The 21,283-nt window shown below is 44.2% G+C and overlaps 1 protein-coding gene across 10 annotated transcripts in view; it reads left to right on the plus strand.

Moving 5' to 3' along the window:
- Window positions 1-21,283, plus strand: part of Sh (Potassium voltage-gated channel protein Shaker) — a 720,765-nt gene that overhangs the window by 651,071 nt on the left and 48,411 nt on the right. For 9 of the 10 annotated variants that reach the window (XR_011716404.1, XM_071691321.1, XM_071691319.1 and 6 more), the window contains exons 6-7: window positions 6,935-7,125; window positions 13,329-13,493. Coding sequence is in view for 9 of the 10 variants with exons in the window: in XM_071691321.1 (XP_071547422.1) it covers window positions 6,935-7,125; window positions 13,329-13,486 (349 nt within the window). In the remaining variant the exon portion in view is untranslated. Of the gene's footprint in view, window positions 1-6,934; window positions 7,126-13,328; window positions 13,494-21,283 lie in introns of those variants that run through there. The other variant, XM_071691323.1, reaches the window with a different exon arrangement.

A 21,283-nucleotide genomic window follows, 5' to 3' on the forward strand; every position in this document is an offset into this window, starting at 1 on the left:
GGTATAGTAAGGACTTGGTCATGAATGTTCCCATAAATGTTAAGTAACCCCTTGCTCCATTTCTTGTGGAGTATGTGTTCTGAAGACCACTTAGTCCCCTTACGACTCTTAGATCCAGTAACATTAAGGATCAGAATATATATATATATATATATATATATATATATATATATATATATATATATATATATATACATTATACAACCCCAGGACCCTTTCTATGGGCTCCTGCAGCTTCGAAGCTGCACTAAGGCGAAATCCGGTAATACATTCCTTTTCTGGTCCCTGATATTGTTACCCCAGGAGCCCCGTTTCCAGGTGCTCCTGCAGTTTTCCTGGCTGCGTTGTACTCATAAGCAGGGAAAGGATGGACTCCTTTGAAACGAGAAGTTCTTTGACGAGACTCTTCTGTTTCGTCAGCTGACGATGTTACAGCCTCATCTAATGTAACTTTTCACTCTCGGTGTCACCTCAAGTAGGCTGAATCCGGTAACACCTATATATATATATATATATATATATATATATATATATATATATATATTAACGTTGGAAAATCTGCCTCAAACTAAGGACGCCTTCAGTCAAGAAAGTCGTTAGACATCTTCACAAAATCTGTTCACAAACAACTGCTCACCCACCATTCATTCCCACTGACACAAGCAGTACAGTTGAAACCTTAAAGAAATCTGTGACAGGCTCTAACTCATCCTATTTCTTTTCCTGTAAAACACTTTAGCCCATTTGCAACGTAAGCACATACAGATATCTTTAACCACTCCAATCTGCACAACAAAATCCCTCGCATCTGGAAACTTGCCAGCATATTACCAATATGAAATTCTTCCAAACCACCCAACTTCCCCTGCTCTCACTGTCACTTTTGTTCTCAGTGTCAAAACTCTTTAGAAAACTGATCCACACCAAAATCAAGCAAAATAGCCCTTTCATCATGGCTTTAGACCACAAGCACTTCACTACTACACCTCACTCACATATTATATTTTTCGATGACTTCAACCAACCATAGTCCCCGTGCCGCACAGTATTAATGGCAGTAGACAGCAAAGCATTTGACAATGTCCCCTCACACATCTCATACAATGTGTTCATGACACAACCATTCACAATAGTAACAAAAAGTGGTCGGCCAACTTCATTGGTGGCTGCCAAGCCGGAGTCACTGAGACTTCAGCACTTAAGCTCTGTTGTAGAGTTCCCGAGGAGCAGTTCTTTCTCCAACACTCTTCAGCTTCTTCGTGCATAACCTTCCATTACCTCCTGCAGTATGGAGGTCATCTCATATGCAGATTGTCTTACCATCACATCGCCCCATCCTGACACCACACGAAGAACATCAAACTACATTACACAGTTGGAATAGTGGAACACCCTAAACAGAATACCCGCAGGAGTCTCCAGTCACGCTGTTCACTTCATACAGACACGAATCGAAGGTGTCCCCTTTAATAACCCTAAATGGCCAATCACTCCCACTCCACAAAACACCAGCCATTCTGGGCATCACATACAACACTTACGTGACAATCACTCACAGCAGAAACATCCACACAAAGCACCAAATAAACGAAACGCGCTCAAAACACATAGGTGAAAAAAAAAAAATCCCTTTGCGCCCTTAAGAAACAGTTCATCCACTCCAGACTAAGCTACGCTTCATCTGCCGGGTCGGAAAAAAACGGCATAACATAGATGCAAACCACACAAAACAGAGCACTCAGAACAATCACTGGCTGCCAAGCAACCTCGAGGGACTCGACAATTGTACGATGAATTCAATAATCCTCCACACACACACACACACACACACACACACATATATATATATATATATATATATATATATATATATATATATATATATATATATATATATATATAACCTATTTATGACAGTATATAAATATCCACGGACGTTACTGGACTCAGCTTACAAGAGGTTATACCGCGAGTGTAAAGTCTCCTTTAGTGAGACTGTAGCTTTGAAAATACAGTCTTGTCAAAGAACTCTCTCTCGAAAGGAGTTTACATTTCCCTGCTACTGGGGGTAGTGCAAAAAGTTTGGCTGCAGAAGCCTTTAGAAATGCCCTGGGTAACACCAGGACTTTCACAGAAATTGGTTCTGGGGTAATAATGAGTGATAACAGAGAGATGCCTCCTGCATGGGCTTACACCGCGAGTGGAAACTCACCTTTGGCAGAGTCGCGTCATCGCCAAGGGACAAAAAAAAAGGAGGAGTGTAGTCTCGTCGAGAAACCCTCCCAAGAGACGTCCATTACTTTGCTTCTGATTGGAGCGCAGTGGTAATGCTGCAGGAGCCCCATGAAAGGGATCCTTGGGTTGTATTATTATGAATTATACATCCATATATGAATATGTTTATACAGGTGTATTTCGGCTGTCGAGCATGCATACATCTTGCAATATTGAGCTTCCAAGTTGTGTTCTCAGTCCTTATGGTAGCTTTAAACTCTTATGGGAGACTGAACAGTAACTTTCAAAAGCTCAGGTTATCTTAAAAGTTCTCGACAATGTAGAGGTAATGATGTATGGCAGTATTTGGAGAACCTTGACCCATCACCGTCAGGCGAAAAGGTATCGGCTTCTGATCCTGTACGATGTCTGGAGACACCGTGCTCCTGGGGCAGTGGGCGAAGCGAAGGTGGGGGGCGCGGATGCAGAAGTAAGCGAGCCCGGGAAAAGGAATATTCGCATTAGACGCGCGGTTTGTCCCGGCCCAATCTATTGTATCGTTGACTCGGGGCTGTTGGCTGGGCGTGAAGTTCACTTGCCTGTTTATGGCAGTTGAAAAATTCGTCTTTATCAAGTGGGGTTTCCATGATCTTCCTCGATTTACATTTTATTGACGATTTTGGTGGTGTTTCTCGAATCGTCCTTAAAGAGCGAGTCCCTGAGTGCTGCTTAAAAGCACACCTCTCTCTCTCTCTCTCTCTCTCTCTCTCTCTCTCTCTCTCTCTCTCTCTCTCTCTCTCTCTCTCTCTCTCTCTCTCTCTCTCTCTCTCTCTCAGGTGTATCGTTAACACCCTGGAGAGTGATGTGATCCAAGTTGTCAAGTCCACAAACTCCACCTGGGCCTGAATATCTTAACGTATGGGAATGCGACCATTGAAACATCCCAACCGCTGTCAAGTGAGGGTTATAAGGTTCTCCATTGAGAAGCGACTTTAGAAACTTCCCAACGGGGGGAAATCCTTTCCCAGAACTTCATGGATTGCGACAGACGTTGGCTGTGAACAGATTCCCCAACAAAGATATACAGTAGAATCAGAGGTAAAGAAATACTTGGACATAGCCTTTAAGAACTTTCATCTTTTTACACTCATGGTGGCAGTGTCTCTTGAATACAAAGCTAATGTGCAAGTGCTTTGTTGGATGATCATTGAGAACGTCACGTATCGACAGCGAAATTAGAATAAGCTTCATCTTGTCTCATAAGTACACGAAGATGATCAACCTAAAGTGATTACGATATAGCCACCTAACCCGAGACCTCAGCCCACTCCAGAGAACCGACGCGATCTACGTAAAACTCAGGCCTGGATGAAGATGGTTAGGCTTCACAACATGGATTATTCCGGTGTGAGCAGCACCTCGCTATCTATGGCACTGAAAGAAGGGTGTTCCTATGTAGTATCTTGTCTTAAACAGCACTTGGGGAAGCTATAATCAGAGAGGACCTGATGAAAAAAAAAAAAAGGGCGAAGTTAATGATCACAGGAAGCTCTCTCGAAACAAGAATGACACCCGATAAGCGAGTGTACTCACGCGTTACTCTTTGTCCTTTATAGCCAGCCAGCCAGCAGCTCCCAGTCAAGGAGAAACAGAGTGCTTAGGACTTTTTTCTTAGCCATTGGGAAGACTTTATTGCCTCGGGCTCACGACTTCTGCATCCGCGCCCCGCCCCCCACACCACAGAAGACCCACCCTCCCCTTCACGCATAACCCCAACGACTGTGGTGAAGACGAGTCCATACTTCGTAAAAGACGATGATGAGCTGATATCTCTTCTGAGGATGGGATAAGGTTCTCCAAAATATTGTAATACTGGACTATCTCTCCCTTGTTGTGGACGTTTTCAATAAGACATCTCGAGTTTCCCCAAACAGAGGTTCGAGCTGAAATAAGAAGGGAAAACAAATAGGAATCTCATTAAGGTTAGATAGGCTCTAGGACCCTTTTTAAGAGGGGGGGGGGGGGGGGGGCTCTTGCAGCTTCGAGTCTGCTCTCCGCCGAAGAGCCTTGGAAATAATGGAATACCCTGAAGCCAGCAGGTCCCTTATCGACGATGCTTCTCCCCATTGACTGACAATGATATGGACTGGCGAAGCTTATGACTGACGACTCGCCCAAGTTGCAATCGCTTGCAGGAGGAGTTCATATATATATATATATATATATATATATATATATATATATATATATATATATATATATATATATATATTCTATACACAGTCAAAGATCTTGTGTATTCACCTTATGTAGACATGTAAAAAAAAAAAAAAAAGGTTAATGGGATGTGCTGAAACCTGACCCACCAGATCCTCTTTGATAGTAGCTTTGAACTCCCCCTCACTCACCCAAGACCTGTGTTGTAGAAGTAAACTTTCACTGTTACCCCCCACTCCTCCCTCCACCTTCAACATACCTCCGTAATATATATATAGTACTCCACCTTCAACATACCTCCGTAATATATATATATATAGTACTCCACCTTCAACATACCTCCGTAATATATATATATATATATATATATATATATATATATATATATATATATATATATATATATATATATATATAGTACTGAGTCCTCAAAGCATCCAAGCCATAAAGATTATTAGCTGATCCTCTGTACACCATTGCTATAGCCCCCTCCCCCTCCGAGTGAGTAGCATTTGACACTCTCATATACCCTTCCCTACCCTCCTTCACCCCTCCCGCCAAGTAGAGCTCAAGTTTGTAAAAATCTTTGGATATTTTGAATCCCACCTCTCCCACCCCATTATCCCCTCCCACCAACGTGAACCTTATCCCCTCCTCCCTTTTTTTTTTTGAGATGTTCAATACTCGTTTATATTTTCCCGGCCATGAACGATACTCAGTTGACATTCCCTTTAGTTTGTCAGTTTTTTTTTTAATTTGATTATGGTTACCATAGCCCATCCCTTCAAAGGACAGGCGATAAACGACACACAGCTTCGTTATGCTCCACAGTAGAGAGAGAGAGAGAGAGAGAGAGAGATAGAGATGTCTTTAATATATATTTTTTTTACCTTTGCAAGCACAAGATGCCTAAATTACCATTCATTTTTTTGAGGATTTTTGATCAAGAAAAAAAGAATACTTTGTTAAGTGATATTCACCGGTCTCTCAGAGCAAAACTTTTGTTATTATTATTATTATTATTATTATTTTAATTTTTCCTTTTTCTTCTTCTTCTTCTCTCTATCTCCACAACACTTAGCGTTGTAGATCTTGTAGATATTGCCATGACCTACTCTACCCTTTTTTTAGTGAACTAAAAATTACCTAGGTTAGATTCTTCGATATTAGTGGAATTTTTTTTTTTAGTTCTTTTTTGATTTTTTTCTCTTCAAGCTTGCCTAATTCTGTAGTAGAGCTGTCTGCTGTGGGGTTGTCTAATGCTATATATATATATATATATATATATATATATATATATATATATATATATATATATATATATATATAATCATGGAATGAATTACGGGTTGGGGTATTATCATTTCAGGCCCCCAATAGATCCCCCCCCCCTTTTTATATGCTTCCATAGGGCACACACACCCCCTCCTCCCCAAAAAAGACACATTTGGATAGATTTTAGCAAATGAATGAGGGCGAGAGTTTAGATAGAAAGGCGCTCATCTCTGTGTCATGACATGAAAAAAAAAAAGATTTTTTTTTTTCCCTCCTCCCTGGCCAGCACTGTAGGTGTATAGTTATCCTGGTAGGGGAAGTCTTTGCAGTGGGGACCAGAGATATGTAGTCACGTTAAAGCCCAGAGAAGTAGACAGCCTTGGTGATGTGCTCCAGCTAGGTTAGGTCATAATGTATTCCATCTTACAGAGATCATATATATATATATATATATATATATATATATATATATATATATATATATATATATATATATATATATATATATATATATATTTGTAAGGGAGAATAGTGTCGATTTCCCACAATATATATAATCAGTTTTTGAAGATCTCTCTCTCTAAACTCCAGTCAGTCATGACACAAGCCAATATTCTATTCCCTCCCACCCGCTCCTCCTTCTCCTCCTCCTCCTCCTCGAGGGGAGGGACTGAGGTTACCAGCCACACCCTCCCTCCTTCCTCTCTCTCTCTCTCTCTCTCTCACCTGGATGAAGGCCTCCCCTCCCTCCTCCTCTCACCTGGATGGAGCTCCCCATCCCCCTCTTCCAGGTTTCCTTCAAGAGAGATAAAATGATATCTTGTTGACACACACACACACATACAACACGTGCACACACACATTCCTCCCCCCCTATATATATATATATATATATATATATATATATATATATATATATATATATATATATATATATATCCATCCATCCATCCATCCATCCCACCCTCCCTTCAAATTTGTAGTAGAGATCAATCTTCCAGCTCAACACTCCACCCACCATCTCTCTCTCTCTCTCACTCACTCGCTCACTCTCTCTCCCTCACTCACTCACTCCCCCAAACCAGACCCCACACCCACTAATCCATCCTACCCAAGTATCTCCTGCTCTTCCCTCCCTCCCTCGCCTCCCTCCCCCTTTTCCCTCCCTCCCTCCGCCCCCAAGTCGACTTCGCCTGACTTCGCTGTACTGATCTCCCTTGCCCCGCAGGCCTGTGGGTGTGTGGGGCAAGATCGTTGGGTCGCTGTGTGCCATCGCGGGAGTCCTCACCATCGCTCTTCCTGTTCCCGTTATCGTGTCAAACTTCAACTACTTTTACCATAGGGAGACCGACCAAGAGGAGATGCAGAGCCAAAACTTTAATCATGTCACCAGTTGCCCGTACCTGCCTGGCACTGTGGGTAAGTATATAGCCGTGATGACCCAGTTCTTTCATATGTGTCTTGATCCCTTTACAGGATTTACTTATATTCTGATATACAGTGTGTTGTGATTCCTTTATTCCCCCAAGTGTTTACCTTCACAGGATCCGTGTTTGAGGCGTTTTTATATGCAGATCAAGTGTTTACCTTCACAGGATCCGTGTCTATGGTGCCTTTATTCCAGATTTCATTCGTTTTAAAGCCACGTCTCTTACCATGACTTGTGTCTTTTATAGCACCCGTCCCCCCGCTTGCGTTACTTCAGTCCCATTGGTGTTAAGATTATTCAAGCCACATGAACCTAAGTTATAGAGTATTCCATCCTCCAAAGCCGCTCCGTTGGAGCAGCATCCGCGTCAGCGTGAAAACTAAAGCGATCGAGTGTCATGATTCGTGATCCCAGTCTACGTCTCGGAGCATCGGATCCCCCTCATGTCAATGCTGCGATCGATCCTCTGTATCCTTCATGGTGTCTTTTCCCGCGTCATAGCTATGATCATAGCATTTATCTTGCCCCCCCCCCCACCCCTCCTCAAGGGAGAGGTAATAGTAATAGCCAAGGGAGGAGTAAGGGAGAGATTATGGCAATAGAAATAGATCGTGGTCCTTAATCTAAGTGTCTGTATGGGTCATTCTTTTCCCATGACATCTTCACCCTTCCACCACAGGTTCTCTCCCTTTCCCCCTCCCTCACCCACCCCAGAACATGAGCTGGGGAGTATATAGCGTCCCTCGAGAACTCCTCAGGTTCTCTCCCCCTTTCTCCCCATTCCACCATTATAATGGGGTTCTCTCCTATGCTTCCTTCACCCATCTCGCTCATCCCCTCCCTCACATCACCCTACTTCAAGACGTGATGCGTAAGAGCATCAGATCGTTTATACCACTTACGTTAGAGCATCAAGTCCTGTATCTCGCCTGTTCTTAAAGAATCAGATCACCTGCTCCCATGTGTTAGAGCATCAGATTTTACGTCGGAGTATCGGATCCTCAATCCCACCTCTTTTAGAGCTTCATATCCTTTATTCCATGTGTTTTAAGACATCAGATCCTATATCTCGTTTGTTGTAAAGCATCAGATTCTCTCTTCTTCGTAAAACTTAAGTGTCAAGTTAGAGAAAGCATCAAATCCACTGTCCCATCTCTGTTAGCGCATCATATCGTCTGTTTATCTATCGCATGGATGTTACAGCATTGGATCCCCTATTCCGTACATATTAGGGCATCAGACAGTAATAGTCGTAATAGGAATCCTGATTCTGTATGTAGAACGGGATCAAATCCCTTTCCCTGAGCAATTTGGAGCATTGGATACGTTATCCATTCGTGTTAGATCCTCTATATCCTGTGTGTGCCACCCCACGATTATTGGTCTTTCTATCTTCTCCATCGGTCGTGCCTTATAGCTTTCCATTGGCCCATAATTATCCCTCCTGAGATGATCTATAGTGTTGTAGTATTTGATCCTGTACGTGCGTAAGTATATGATGGACTATCCCGTCATCCAGCGTGTGTTGAAAGCATCGGATCCTCTTTCAGTCACGTGGTATTTGGTGAGTAAGATCCTTCATCTTATCTTTCATAAAGCATTTGATCCTTTCATTCCCTCACAGTATCCTATTCAGTCAGATGTAGTGTCCCTTTGTCCTCTTTAGATTAAGCATCGTTTTCTTTAGCTTTATCCTTTATTTCTAATAGGTTCAGATCCCCTAATTCCCTTTCTATGTGTTTTAAGACAAAAACATCGTTCATCTTAAACATGTGTGTGTGTTTGTGTAGCATTTTATCCCATTCCATCATTCCAGTGTGTGATGCAGCATCGAATCCTCTATCCTTATGTCCCACAGGGTTTTTACAGAATCGAATCCTCTCTCCTTAAGCCCCGCGAGGCTTGTAGTATCGTATCATCTGCCTCTTTAGGGGCCAGATTTTCCGCCCCATATGTACTGGCGTAAAAGATCTGATCCCCTTGAGTGCCAGTTCACTTATAGCATCAAGACTTCTCTATAGCATCTGATCCTTTACGTTATAGGTTTAAAATGTCATTCCCTCTTGTCTTATAACACCAGATCCTTTGTCTGTTTTTTTTTATATGAGATTATGAGAGCCCAAGCCTTTTGAATGGTAGACCAACAAATCGGTTTCTGTGTCACACTTGTATGAAGCGTGAGTCTTTCACGTGTCAGAGCATCATATCCTCTATTCCATGAATGTTAGAGCATCAGATCCTTTATCCCATGAATGTTAGAGCATCAGATCCTCTATCCCACGTACGTTAGAGCATCAGATCCTCTTTATCACTTGTCTAAGTGCATCAGATCCTCTGTCACACTTATGTTAGAGCATCATATCCTCTATCTCGCTTATATTCGAGCATTAGATCCTCTGTATCCCTTAGTTTAGGGCATCGAATCCACTCTTTCACGTATGTTAGAGCATCAGATCCTCTATCTCCCTTATGTTCAAGCATTAGATCCTCTGTCTCCCTTAGTTTAGTGCATCGAATCCTCTATTTCATGTATGTTAGAGCATCAGATTCTCTCTCTCTCTTATGCTGGAACATCAGACCCTCCATTTCACTCGTCGGAGCATCAGGTCATACATATATGTATGCAGAAACACCACCACTAGGAAAAGGAAACACGAGAACCCTTCTCGTGTTTCCTTTTCGTAATGGTGTTTCTGCATTTATGAAGTCTTGTGTTTTGTTGTGATTTTCCGCATATATATATATATATATATATATATATATATATATATATATATATATATATATATATATATATATATATATGTGTGTGTGTGTGTGTGTGTGTGTGTGTATGTATGTGTGTATGTGTGTGTGTGTGTGATGTGTGGTAAAGGTTTTGAGGCCAACATTCCTCTGTTCATGCGTGTTAAGAGCTTCGGATTGCTTTTGTCTCGTCGCCCCAAGTGTACTAAGAGTTTCAGATCCCAATACGATTGCCTCTCTTCCACGGACGTTTAGAACTGTAGATGCTCTTTTTCAATCCGTCTCCCACACGCTTAAGATTATCAGATACCCCCTTTTTTTTAATCTCTATCCCACATGTGGTGCTCACAGCTTTTGCAGCCATTAAACCTCTTCTGTCACACGTATGAGAAGGTCTGTGTCCCCCCCACCCTCTGTGCCTCACGTGTGAAGAACAGAACTCTATTTAATCCCTGTTCCCGGCGTGTGAAAAGCATCGGATCCTTTGCCTGGGACGTGAAGGCCATCAAGTTAGGTTTCCATCCGTCCTCTGAAGAAACAGCATCGGAGGCTTTTATTTTCGCCTCTGTTCCATCTTCTGGAAACCACCAGACATTCCTCTGTTTCATGTGTGAAGTTGTGTATCAGCTAGTTTCATTCCTCCGCGCCATGTCTGAAAAGCTTCAGCTCATTTCATTCCTTTGTTCCGTGTCTGAAGAGCATCAGTTTGTTTCATTCCTCTGTGTGAATGCCATCATGAGTTTTGTTTCGTTCCTCATGTGCCATGTCTGACGAGCATCAGATCATTTCATTCCTCTGTATCATAGTGTAGGGAACGTCCGATCTTCGTGTGTGTGTGTGTGTGTGTGTGTGTGTGTGTGTGTGTGTGTGTGTGTATAATCTTTCTCTCTCAGGTGTATAGAACATCAGAACTTCTCTCGATTTCCTTATGGTCCCATGAGATTTTTTTTTCAACTTCCTTGAACCCACAGATGAAGGATGTCACATCTCTTTTAACCTCATTTGTCTCAAGTATGAAGGGCATCTGACCTTTCTATATATGCCGTCCCTCACTCTGTATGAAGAGAATAAGATCTTTTCTCTAAGTCTGTCCCACGTGTGAGGAATATCAGATCATATTTCCATCTCTCTGCCCCAAGTGTGTTAACCTTTATTTTCTTTTGTCCACAGTCTTTCGTATAAGAAATTATATATATATATATATATATATATATATATATATATATATATATATATATATATATATATATATATATATATATCACAATAAGTTCCCAAGTGCACTTTCTTGTCATAATCACATCAGAGAAGGAGATAAAAGAAAGAAATATAACAGTCAGTTGATATACAGCTGTTTGATAGTTACAGTACTGTGTTTTTACCCGTATATATATATATATATATATATATATATATATATATATATATATATATATATATATATATATATATATATAAGTTTTGCCGGACTTGCTTGCTTGGGGTTACACCGCCCCTGAAGTCATATTTTTGGTCGTCACTCCATCATCGTCAGTTGACGCGAGTCTCGTCTGAAAAGAACATCTCCCTTGGAGTGAGTCCATCCTTTCCCTGCTACGGAGCGTACAGCAGCCTCGTGGGCTGCAGGAGAACCATAGAACAGGAGTTCTTGATTAACATTCCGACCTGTTCTGACAGAGGACTAGTGGTAATTTAATTACAGTACGTGTGTATATGTATATTTCATTATCCATGTGTATAATTGCCCCGCGACCCCTTTGTTGAGAAGGTCCCCGAATTATTCCAGGAATCCCTTCTACAGAAGCTCCTGCAGCTCCATAGGTGCGCTGCTTCCAGTAGCAGGGGAATGATAGACTCCTTAGGAGTGAGAAATCCTTGTACGAGATTGTACTTCCAAAGATACAGCCTCGCCAAAAGGTGACTTTACACTCGCATTGTAACCTTAAACAGGTGGAGAGTTTGGTTTGATGTATATCAGGTATTGTTGATCAAGGCTTGAGAGGTCTGTTAAAAAAAAAAAGAAAACGTTATGTGCGATGAATATAATTAGCCTAATTTTATTCCTTTATTAACTCACTAGATCATCCATACCCAACGGAGTGGCTGTCCTTAAGAGAATAGCATCTTAATGACCAACCAAGCGCTGCTGTCTGCAAGCCAAACAAATGAGATCTATTCAGAAAATTAGCCACACAATCAAATTAGTAACATTCATTTGAAGTTTCCTATTTAAACTGGTAGAAAAAGAGAGAAATAAAGTTTATGCTTAAATTCATGTTCACAAATGTAAAATTCATCCTTTGTCCAAGGTTTTTTTTTTCTAATTATGTACGATGTTTTCTTTTTTTAGCTTATTTACATATATATTTACTATATGGACGTGTGTGTGTATGTGTGTGTGTGTGTGTGTGTGTGTGTGTGTGTGTTTTTCTATGTCATTAAGTGAAACTTTGTGTGTGCGTTTGTGTATCTCATCACAAGTTGCATAGAGGGAGTTCTGTCATGACTCTTTCTTTTCTTTCTTTTTTTTTTTTCCTTTATCAGTCTCCTCTTCTCTCATCCTCTGCACCTCTCCTTCCTCCGTCCTCTTCTCTTTTCTCACCCTTCCTGCTCCTCTTCTTGTGTCGTATTATTTAATGCTTTGCCTCCCACGCTCCAGATTTATTTCGTCCCACTTTGTCATTCCCTCTCCTTCCTGTTCCTTAAGTTTGGGTTTGTCTTCAGTCTTTCTTCCTGCCTTTCCTCGTCCTGCTCTTCCACTTTCTCTTATCTCGCCTCTCCACCCGCTTCCTCAGATGCGCCATCTATGGTTATCATTGCCTTGCCCATTCCATTGTCCGTATTCCTCCACGTCACATCCTGTAATGACCTGTTCCTTGTTCTCCTCCCCCCCTCCCCACGTCTCTCTCTCTCTCTCTCTCTCTCTCTCTCTCTCTCTCTCTCTCTCTCTCTCTCTCTCTCTCTCTCTCTCTCTCTCTCTTGACATATCCCTGTCATTATCGTACAGTTCCTATCCCCATCAAACTTATCTTCCAACAGAAATACCTATTGAGAGAGAGAGAGAGAGAGAGAGAGAGTCCCTTCATTTATTCGTCCTTTTCCCCGAACTATTAGATGACGTTTCTGTATTCACATGGGGGCCATAACGGTCTTTATTTTTATATATCTTATTCAAGACTTTTGTCTGCAGATGTTCCGGCACATCTATACTTTGCATTGTGTAGAAAATACATCTGAAATAAACTTCCTAGTCTTAAGTCAGTTTCCTTCCATTGTCTTATTTTCTTTCACCTTTTTTTTCACCTTCGAAGCTTCTGAATCGTATTTAACCTTCCTTGATGCATACATTCCTCCAGCACTCGTGCTGTCACCCTTGTTGTATAGCACCGTGTTCCTCCTCCCCTCATGTCTCACAGGGTAACCACCTCTCCTGCCATCCTCTTTCCAGGCCAGCACTTGAAGAAGGACTCTTTATCCGAGTCTTCTTCCGACATCATGGAGCTTGAGGAGGGGATGCTACTGCAGCACGACCTTAGTAAAAAGCAGAATTGCAACCCGCGCCACAACAATAACATAAACGCCATGAGCATCGAAACTGACGTCTGACACTTGTGTGAGTACCACCTGCTAGTTCTCTTGTTTATTTTGATTTTCTTTTGTTTTCTCCTCCTCCTCCTCCTCTTTGCCCACTTGGAGAACAACAGTCTTTTCTCTCTCTGCCCTTTTCGGCCCCTTGAAGTAGTACCTTATGTTATCTATGGCCATATGCCTCACGATCTTCTTCTGTTACCCAATAGCCTCTCGAAGTATGGAACCTTTTCTTGTCTCATGCCTTGTGGCCTTTTCCAAGACGACTCTCTTTTGTTTAACGACCCTTCTACTTTTCGAAATACGGTTTCCACTTACTAGCTCTAACTCTGTTGCCACTTGAAACACAGCAGCCAACTCTTAAACGTCTCATGGTCTTTGGTCGCTCCCATATACGTCCCTCTTTCGTCTCTGACTCTCTGGCCAACTAGGGGTCTGTATATAACTTACCTGACACTTAGTACGTGGCTCCTGGGAGCACGACTCGCTTCTCTTATATTTTGTGTTCTGTGTCCGCTTTTTAGAGGATCTCTCACTCTCTCTCATACCTTTCCCTGTGGCTACTTAGAGCACGACTGTTTCCTCTGTACCTCGCCTCATGACCACTCTGGAGTACGAATGTCTCTTGGGTCTTCCTCTCTGGCCACTTGCAGCAGGATCCTCACATTTTCTCTTTCACCACGACGCGCCGTTCTCTCGTACTGTGTTACCTTGGGTACGCCAAGAACAGTGGGATTCCCCAAATGGGTTTTTTAGGACCACCGTCATTTCGTGGAATTGTTTACATTGCGACGATGATTATTGTAGTGAGCTGATGATATAGATTTTTAGTTCATTGGCTTCACATATGTATGGCCTTATATATATATATATTTTTATCCAAATTGTTGATATACCCCGTCACTCTCAGCATAATATGATCATAGACAATGGTAGAATATAACTTTGGGTAGTTGTCAGTGGAGGGAATATCAGGAGATGTTTTCACAGTGGTTCGAGTCGAGTATGTGATCTGGGGGAATCGCGTTTGCGAAGAAAGTTACCCATAGTTGTGAGTGACGATACACAGATGTCCGGCAACTGTACGTATTATGCCATCTTGTGAATTTCTCGAGGCACGTACCGCAGCAGCGTTCAGTCAGGGGAGGGATCAGGCCTGTGAGACATCGAGGGTGACTGCGACAGAAAAGAAATGGGAAGAAAATGTGATATAGAGGGGTTACACTTACCTCACTGAGAAATCCTAACCTTAGTCTGCCTTTCCAGGAGTTGTAAAGTGTCGAAGTGTACGTGGGGCTAGTGAAAATGACTGAACTTGGTGGAATAGAATAGATGTACATTGGGTCTTTTCTTAAGTTAGCATGGAAAAAGGAGATGTTGATAAAGAGGCATGAGATGGGACAGAACCTTGAGGAATGCTGCCACGGTAGAGAGGAAGGGGGGAAAGGGAGGTGTGAATTCCTCCACGAATGCAGATTTAGACGAATCAGATTGGAAACTTGATACGCGAGAAGAGAGTGAAGGGGGGAAAACCACTCCGAGTTATAATTACCATTATAATTCCCCTAACGAAGCATGGCTAGAGGCCTTCGCCAACCATATCGTGGGCGGCGTTGATTTAATCCGCTTCCTTAGCATCCCCGTTTTCTCTTCACCAACGCTCCCCCCCCCCCCCTACACACACACACACACACACACCACCACCACCACCACCACTGATTAGCGTCCGTTATTTGATAGGTTATCATTATTGTTATTTATCCAGGACCCGATTTATGGGGCCTCCCGCAGAGTCGGCTTTCAAGTCTGCACTCCATACAGAAGCTGGGGAAAACTAGCTCCTTTAGAATAGAATGGTTCTCGACGAGAATATTCCCTCACCGTCCATTCACGAGTGCACAGCCCTCGCGGAAAACGACTTCCCGTCGCTGCGTCGTCCGCCGAAAGTTGTTTGCTGATGACGCGGCGCTGGTGGCATTTCCGAGCGAGAAACTGCAGAAGCTGGTGTGTATGAGTTTGGACGAGTGTGAGAAACAGCCGGGGGGGGGAACCAGTGAAAGGTGTATGGGGCCTGGTTGTAGATAAGTGGCTGTGGTTTAGGTGCATTACTACATGACAGAGTATGGACGTGAGCGAACGAGGCCTTTTCTTTGCTGCTCGTGACGCAACGCGGAAAAACTGCGAACAAGTATTGCCCCAAAAAACTTGGTGTCGCCCAGGACCTCCTTTCCAGAGGCTGCGCCGCTTCAAGTAGCAGGGAGACGATAGGATACGGTCGCGCTAGCAACTTTCACGCAAGCAGAGTCCGGTAACACACAGCCAGTATTACCCTGCTAATGGATGTAGCCTAGCATTAGGCTACAGGAGCCTTTAGAAATTGATCCTACAGTAATTACAGTTACATTCATCGTTTTATATATATATATATATATATATATATATATATATATATATATATATATATATATATATATATATATATACGCATATAGGCATGGCAGAGGTGGAGCTTGAGCCAAGAGCCGGGAGCGGATCCCTCCGGCAGACCTTACTCACGTACCACATACACCACCTCGCCTCAGGCCTGGCAGCCACCCATTACAGCTATCCTCCAGCAAACTCCCTCCTAGATTGCGGTGTTCTTGTTTCTTTCCCTTTTTTTTCGTTGCGTCTGGTGGTCAGTGAGAGCCAGCAGAGGAGAGAGAGAGCGAGAGAGAGAGAGGAGTAAGAGAGGAGAGAGAGAGAGAGAGCAGGGGCAGAGCGCTGACTGCTGCTGCTGCTGCTGCATTCACTGGCTCCATCGATCTCCGGTTGTCATAGTGACCAAAACGGCTCCAACAAGCCCTTCTTGTCACCACACCTCCTCCTCTCCTTCTCCCCCCGAACTCGTGTGTTTTGATGGTCGGGTGTGACCCAGGGAAGGGCCGGCCGTGGTGCAGCGAGCCTGGCTACATGCCGCCCTCCCTGAACCATCTCTGACGCACCCTACACCACACCTAACCAACCACCCGCCACCAGCGGAGGCGGCAGCAAGCAAGCGGCGACGTCGGCTGCTGCTGGGGCGCGAGACGGGCTGCTGCTCCTGCCGCGCGCCGCTGCCCCAAGCCACACCATTCGGTCCGTCTTCCTCACTGTGTCTCCCCCGCGCCATGACCGCCTCTCTCTCTCTCTCTCTCTCTCTCTCTCTCTCTCTCTCTCTCTCTCTCTCTCTCTCTCTCTCTCTCTCTCTCTCTATTTCTTCACACTTAAGTGTCCTTACTGCAAGCAGTAATGGCAGAAGTGGTGCGATATCACTGCAGTTGCTTGAGCCCAAAGATCTTCGTCGTGGTTTGAGCGTACGACCGCGGACGGACACCGAGGCATGTGACGGGTCAGAGACGGGACAGACAGGCAAACTGGCGTCTGCTTTCCCAGCCTGTCACCGCAGTTGGACGGGGAGGGTGGTACAGTGGTACAGTGAAAGCCGTAGTTTTCTGGTTACGAGAAATGGGTGATTAATTACATCGAACTCATTTCAATTCTGAGAAGACCTTGTCTCCTGGTTTAATTATGCATAAACCTTTTGTTTTAATAGTTATTTACGTTTTCCTCCTCACATACCAAAGATGAGGAGGGATAATTGTTTTATTTGTTTTATTTGAGACACATTAAAACCCAAAAAAATGAACGTTATTTCGAGTTTTTTTATATTTATTATTTATTACTCCAGGACCAATTTCTATGAGAGTCCTGGTGTTACCCAGGACTTCTTTCTGGAGGCTCCAGCAGCCCAAGGTTGCGCTTACTTCAGTAGCAGGGAATTGTAGACTCCCTTGAAATAAGAAGGTCTTTGACGAGACTATACTGATGATTACAGCCTCGTGAAAGTGACTTTTCGCTCGCTGTGAAACTTCGAGTAGGCGGAACCCAGTAATATATATATATATATATATATATATATATATATATATATATATATATATATATATATATATATGTGTGTGTGTGTGTGTGTGTGTGTGTGTTACGCTGGAAGTTGTACATCTTTCTGATAGCGCATGAGGGCAGTTCATACACAGACGTCAATGAAACACGTTCAGCGAACGACGTGGACAGCGATGGTCACGAGTGAGAGAGAGAGAGAGAGTCCCGATCCAGTATGACGGGTGCGAGCACTATTATTATTCCAGGAATCCCCCATCCCGGCCCTGGAACCCCAGGGGAGAGGTGATGGCGTGGTGCGGTATGTCTCCTGGAACGCCCCACGCTACCTGGAAACTGGATCAGATCCACAACGTAAAAAACAGCTCCGTTTTTTTCCTATCAGTTACGGCGGGTGACGTATTGTGAGGGGCGGGCGGCCGTTCACAGTGCGTTGGGCGAGTGTGCGCCAACCCCGGGGGCGTCTCTTCTGCTTTCTCTCTCTACGTCACTTCATTTTTTTTTTTTCTATTACCGGCAAGCAATCGGGGTTAGGATATCCGGATAGACTTGACATTCTGTATGCGTTAGGAAGATACGCTTCTCTTTCTCTCTTCTCTCTCTCTCTCTCTCTCTCTCTCTCTCTCTCTCTCTCTCTCTCTCTCTCTCTCTCTCTCTCTCTCTCTCTCTCTCTCGCGACGGCCGGATGCACCGTTGCTGGACAACACACACACTCACACACACGCACGCACACGCATTCGTGTGCATGAAACGCCCAACGGTGTCAGCACGCGCGAGTCGGGTCGTGGCGACACTCGGGCAACACATATGGAGATTAATGACCCCCACACATCCCCATTAATCATGGGGCAGCTCACTATCGCTGACCGTGACACTCTGTGTAACACACGCTAACCAGGGTGTATACCTAAACCTAACCCCCCCCCCCTCCCACCGACGCCACCGTGGCAGAACACCAGCAGAACTCAGGTACAACAGCAGAACAGACGTGGTATAATAACAGCCCCCATTTCCCCCACACATCACCACCCCCCCACACACACAGCCAGAGTATAACTTCCAACACCAAAGTGGTGTTACGCCACCGCACCCATGTTACATTACACCACCAGCACGGACCATGGGAGCAATTACTTTACACCCGCAACACGACCAAGGGAGCATTTACATTACACCAGCATCACCTCAGCGCAAGCTGTTGTGATCATGGGAGAAGACGCCAGGGGCCTCCCCATGCACGAGACACACTCTCCCTTTTCCTCCATGATCGCATACCAACACGGGGCATGGCAGAGCCGAAGCAGGAACCGCGACACCACCATACCAGCGCATATTTTGGCAGGCGCACATCCGTACCTGCCAAGTCAGGGGACGCCAGCGCGCGCGAGAACCGTGACAGCTCTTACAATCGGCATTTGCCCAAGAAACACTCGCAAGGAACGAGTGAGAGGGACAGCATCAACTTGACAAGGGGACCCAGACAAACGCCAAGAGTTGATGATGGCGGATGAATTTCAACCTGAGTTCAGGCAAAGCAGTGAGGATGGGACGCATAGAATGAGACCTCAGTGTACATTTTTTCTCGTTGGAAATTAGCTGCAGGAACCCATGTGTGAGAGGGACTCTCTTAAGTGTCGACACACTCTCTCTCTCTATCTCAAAACTGTGGCCATAGTCCCGCCTTTGGAGAATTGTGAGGGAGACACTCTGTATCTTGACAGATGTTGTACTCGCTTTCAAATACATCGATGAGGAAATTTTTCAGCCAACGGTGTCCCGTCTTATATTACGCCAAAACTAGCATACGCTTCAGGTTTGGTCACCGCGCATGATAAAGAAAGGCACGAAGAACTAATAGAGAAGGTTCAGAGGAAGGCAGCATAGATTTTGCCAGAATTAAAGAGAGATCAGTTACAGCCTACAGGTTTTCGAACTAAATTGATGATGTTGACAGTGGATTGTTAAACTAGAGGTGCAGGCATAGGATAACCAAAGGACAAGTCAATAAAAATCAAGCAGGAAACTTGGTCAAATAGATGTCGAGAAATACTTGTGAAGCTTAAGAGTGCGGGTGAATAGGAGAAACAGAAAGACACTTAGGTAAGTGTGGGTGGCATACAGAAGAGTAATTGATTGCACGGTAGCGGAGAATGTTTAAAAAAAAAAAAATGGAGCCCCTACGAATGTACAAACTCAACTTCTGATACAGTATAGATAGTTATTTACTCACACACACACACACACACACACACACACACACACACACACACATGTACACACGAGTATAGAACTCCCTCACCATGCAGCCTATACAGGAAATCAAACCCCCATAGCAACACAGACCCATGGGAGTGTAATGCACGTAGCTTGAGAGAGAGAGAGAGAGAGAGAGAGAGAGAGAGAGAGAGAGAGAGAGAGAGAGAGAGAGAGAGAGTATGGTACGGGGGAGGGGAGAGACGTGTGTCAGCAGGGTCCATGGCAACACACCCCAGCGATGACGAGTGAGGGAGGAGGTTTGGAGGAGCAAGTTGCGAAGGAGGAAGTGAACTTTGGACAATGTGGTGCCGGCGATGGCGGCCGGACCCATTACTGCAGTTTATTGGGGAGGGAAGGGGAGGGGTCGCCTCTCTGAGGAGGCTCCCACAGCCTCTCCCTCCCTCTCTCTTACTCGCGAACTTCGTAGTGGTGAGGCAGTGTAAAGAAAAAGATGTAACTCCCTCGAGGGATCTGGAATTCGGTTAGCATTTGGGGGAATCTCTTGCTCCGATTTCTGTCGAAGGTCTTCATACCGGTGGACGTGGCTAGCTTCCCCGAGCACTGCAGGTGCCTCATAAGGACAGAGGGATATTTAGATAGATAGATAGATAGATACACATGCGTGTGTGTGGATGTTGCCGTGCTTTGCCTTGAAGTTTGATTACACAGCAAGTGAAAAGTCGCTTTCCGTCGAGAGGCTGTGTCATTGGGAGTGAGGTCTCGTCCGAGGACTTAATCACTCCAGAGGAGTCTACATTTCCCTGCATCTGGCAGTAGCGCAGACCTGGGCATCAGGAGCCTTTAAAAAGAAAGGGGACCTCGTTAACGCCGGAACCCCCTCTTCATAGAAATTGGTCCTGGGGTAATTATGAATAGTTTAATTGTTGGACGGGTGTGTAAAAGTTGGTATTTTAGATTTTCAATTTTAATTTTGTCTCTTATTCAAGAGACAGCCATACTATTTCCCCTTTTTATTTTTCTTTACGGAACTTTATTACATTCTCGATGTCTTTCTCTAGTACAGGCCGTAGGTTAGATAAGACTTACCTTTCACTTCCATTCTTGTGTGATGGTTTCAGTGTCCTCTTATGTAATTTCTTTTACGTATGATGGTGCAAGATTCACGTCCTTAACACTACTTTTTTTTATGTCTGTGTTCTTTCAAACACGACCCATATTTGCTGTTGAAGACCACCTTCCTACCAACACTGTCCAGAGCCTCGTAGCCTGCAAGTGTTCCACCCAGTGACTCGCCTCATATTCCCTCTCATGGTTTTACCCACTGCTTCCTCCACTCCCCGAGTGCTTGAAGCATTCCTCCGGGTCCTCTCCATCCAAACTTACACGCTGACAATCCTCTCTCAACCTCCCCCCTGTGCTGCACAACATTACATCAAGTTTTTGCTTACTCTCAACTTTATCCTGTCACGCACTCCGCCAGATTCCTGTCCTGTCACCTGCTTTTGTAGCGTCTCTCTCTCTCTCTCTGTTGTCTACCAGAGCTGTTTCATCTGTGAAGAGCAGCTGGTTCACACCTTACATAACCCCCACCACACACACACACACACACACACACACACACACACACACACACACACACACACACACACAGTTCATACTTCTATCTACCTGCTACTC

Source organism: Panulirus ornatus, chromosome 50 (assembly GCF_036320965.1).
Source record: "Panulirus ornatus isolate Po-2019 chromosome 50, ASM3632096v1, whole genome shotgun sequence".
In the NCBI taxonomy this organism is placed as follows: domain Eukaryota; kingdom Metazoa; phylum Arthropoda; class Malacostraca; order Decapoda; family Palinuridae; genus Panulirus; species Panulirus ornatus.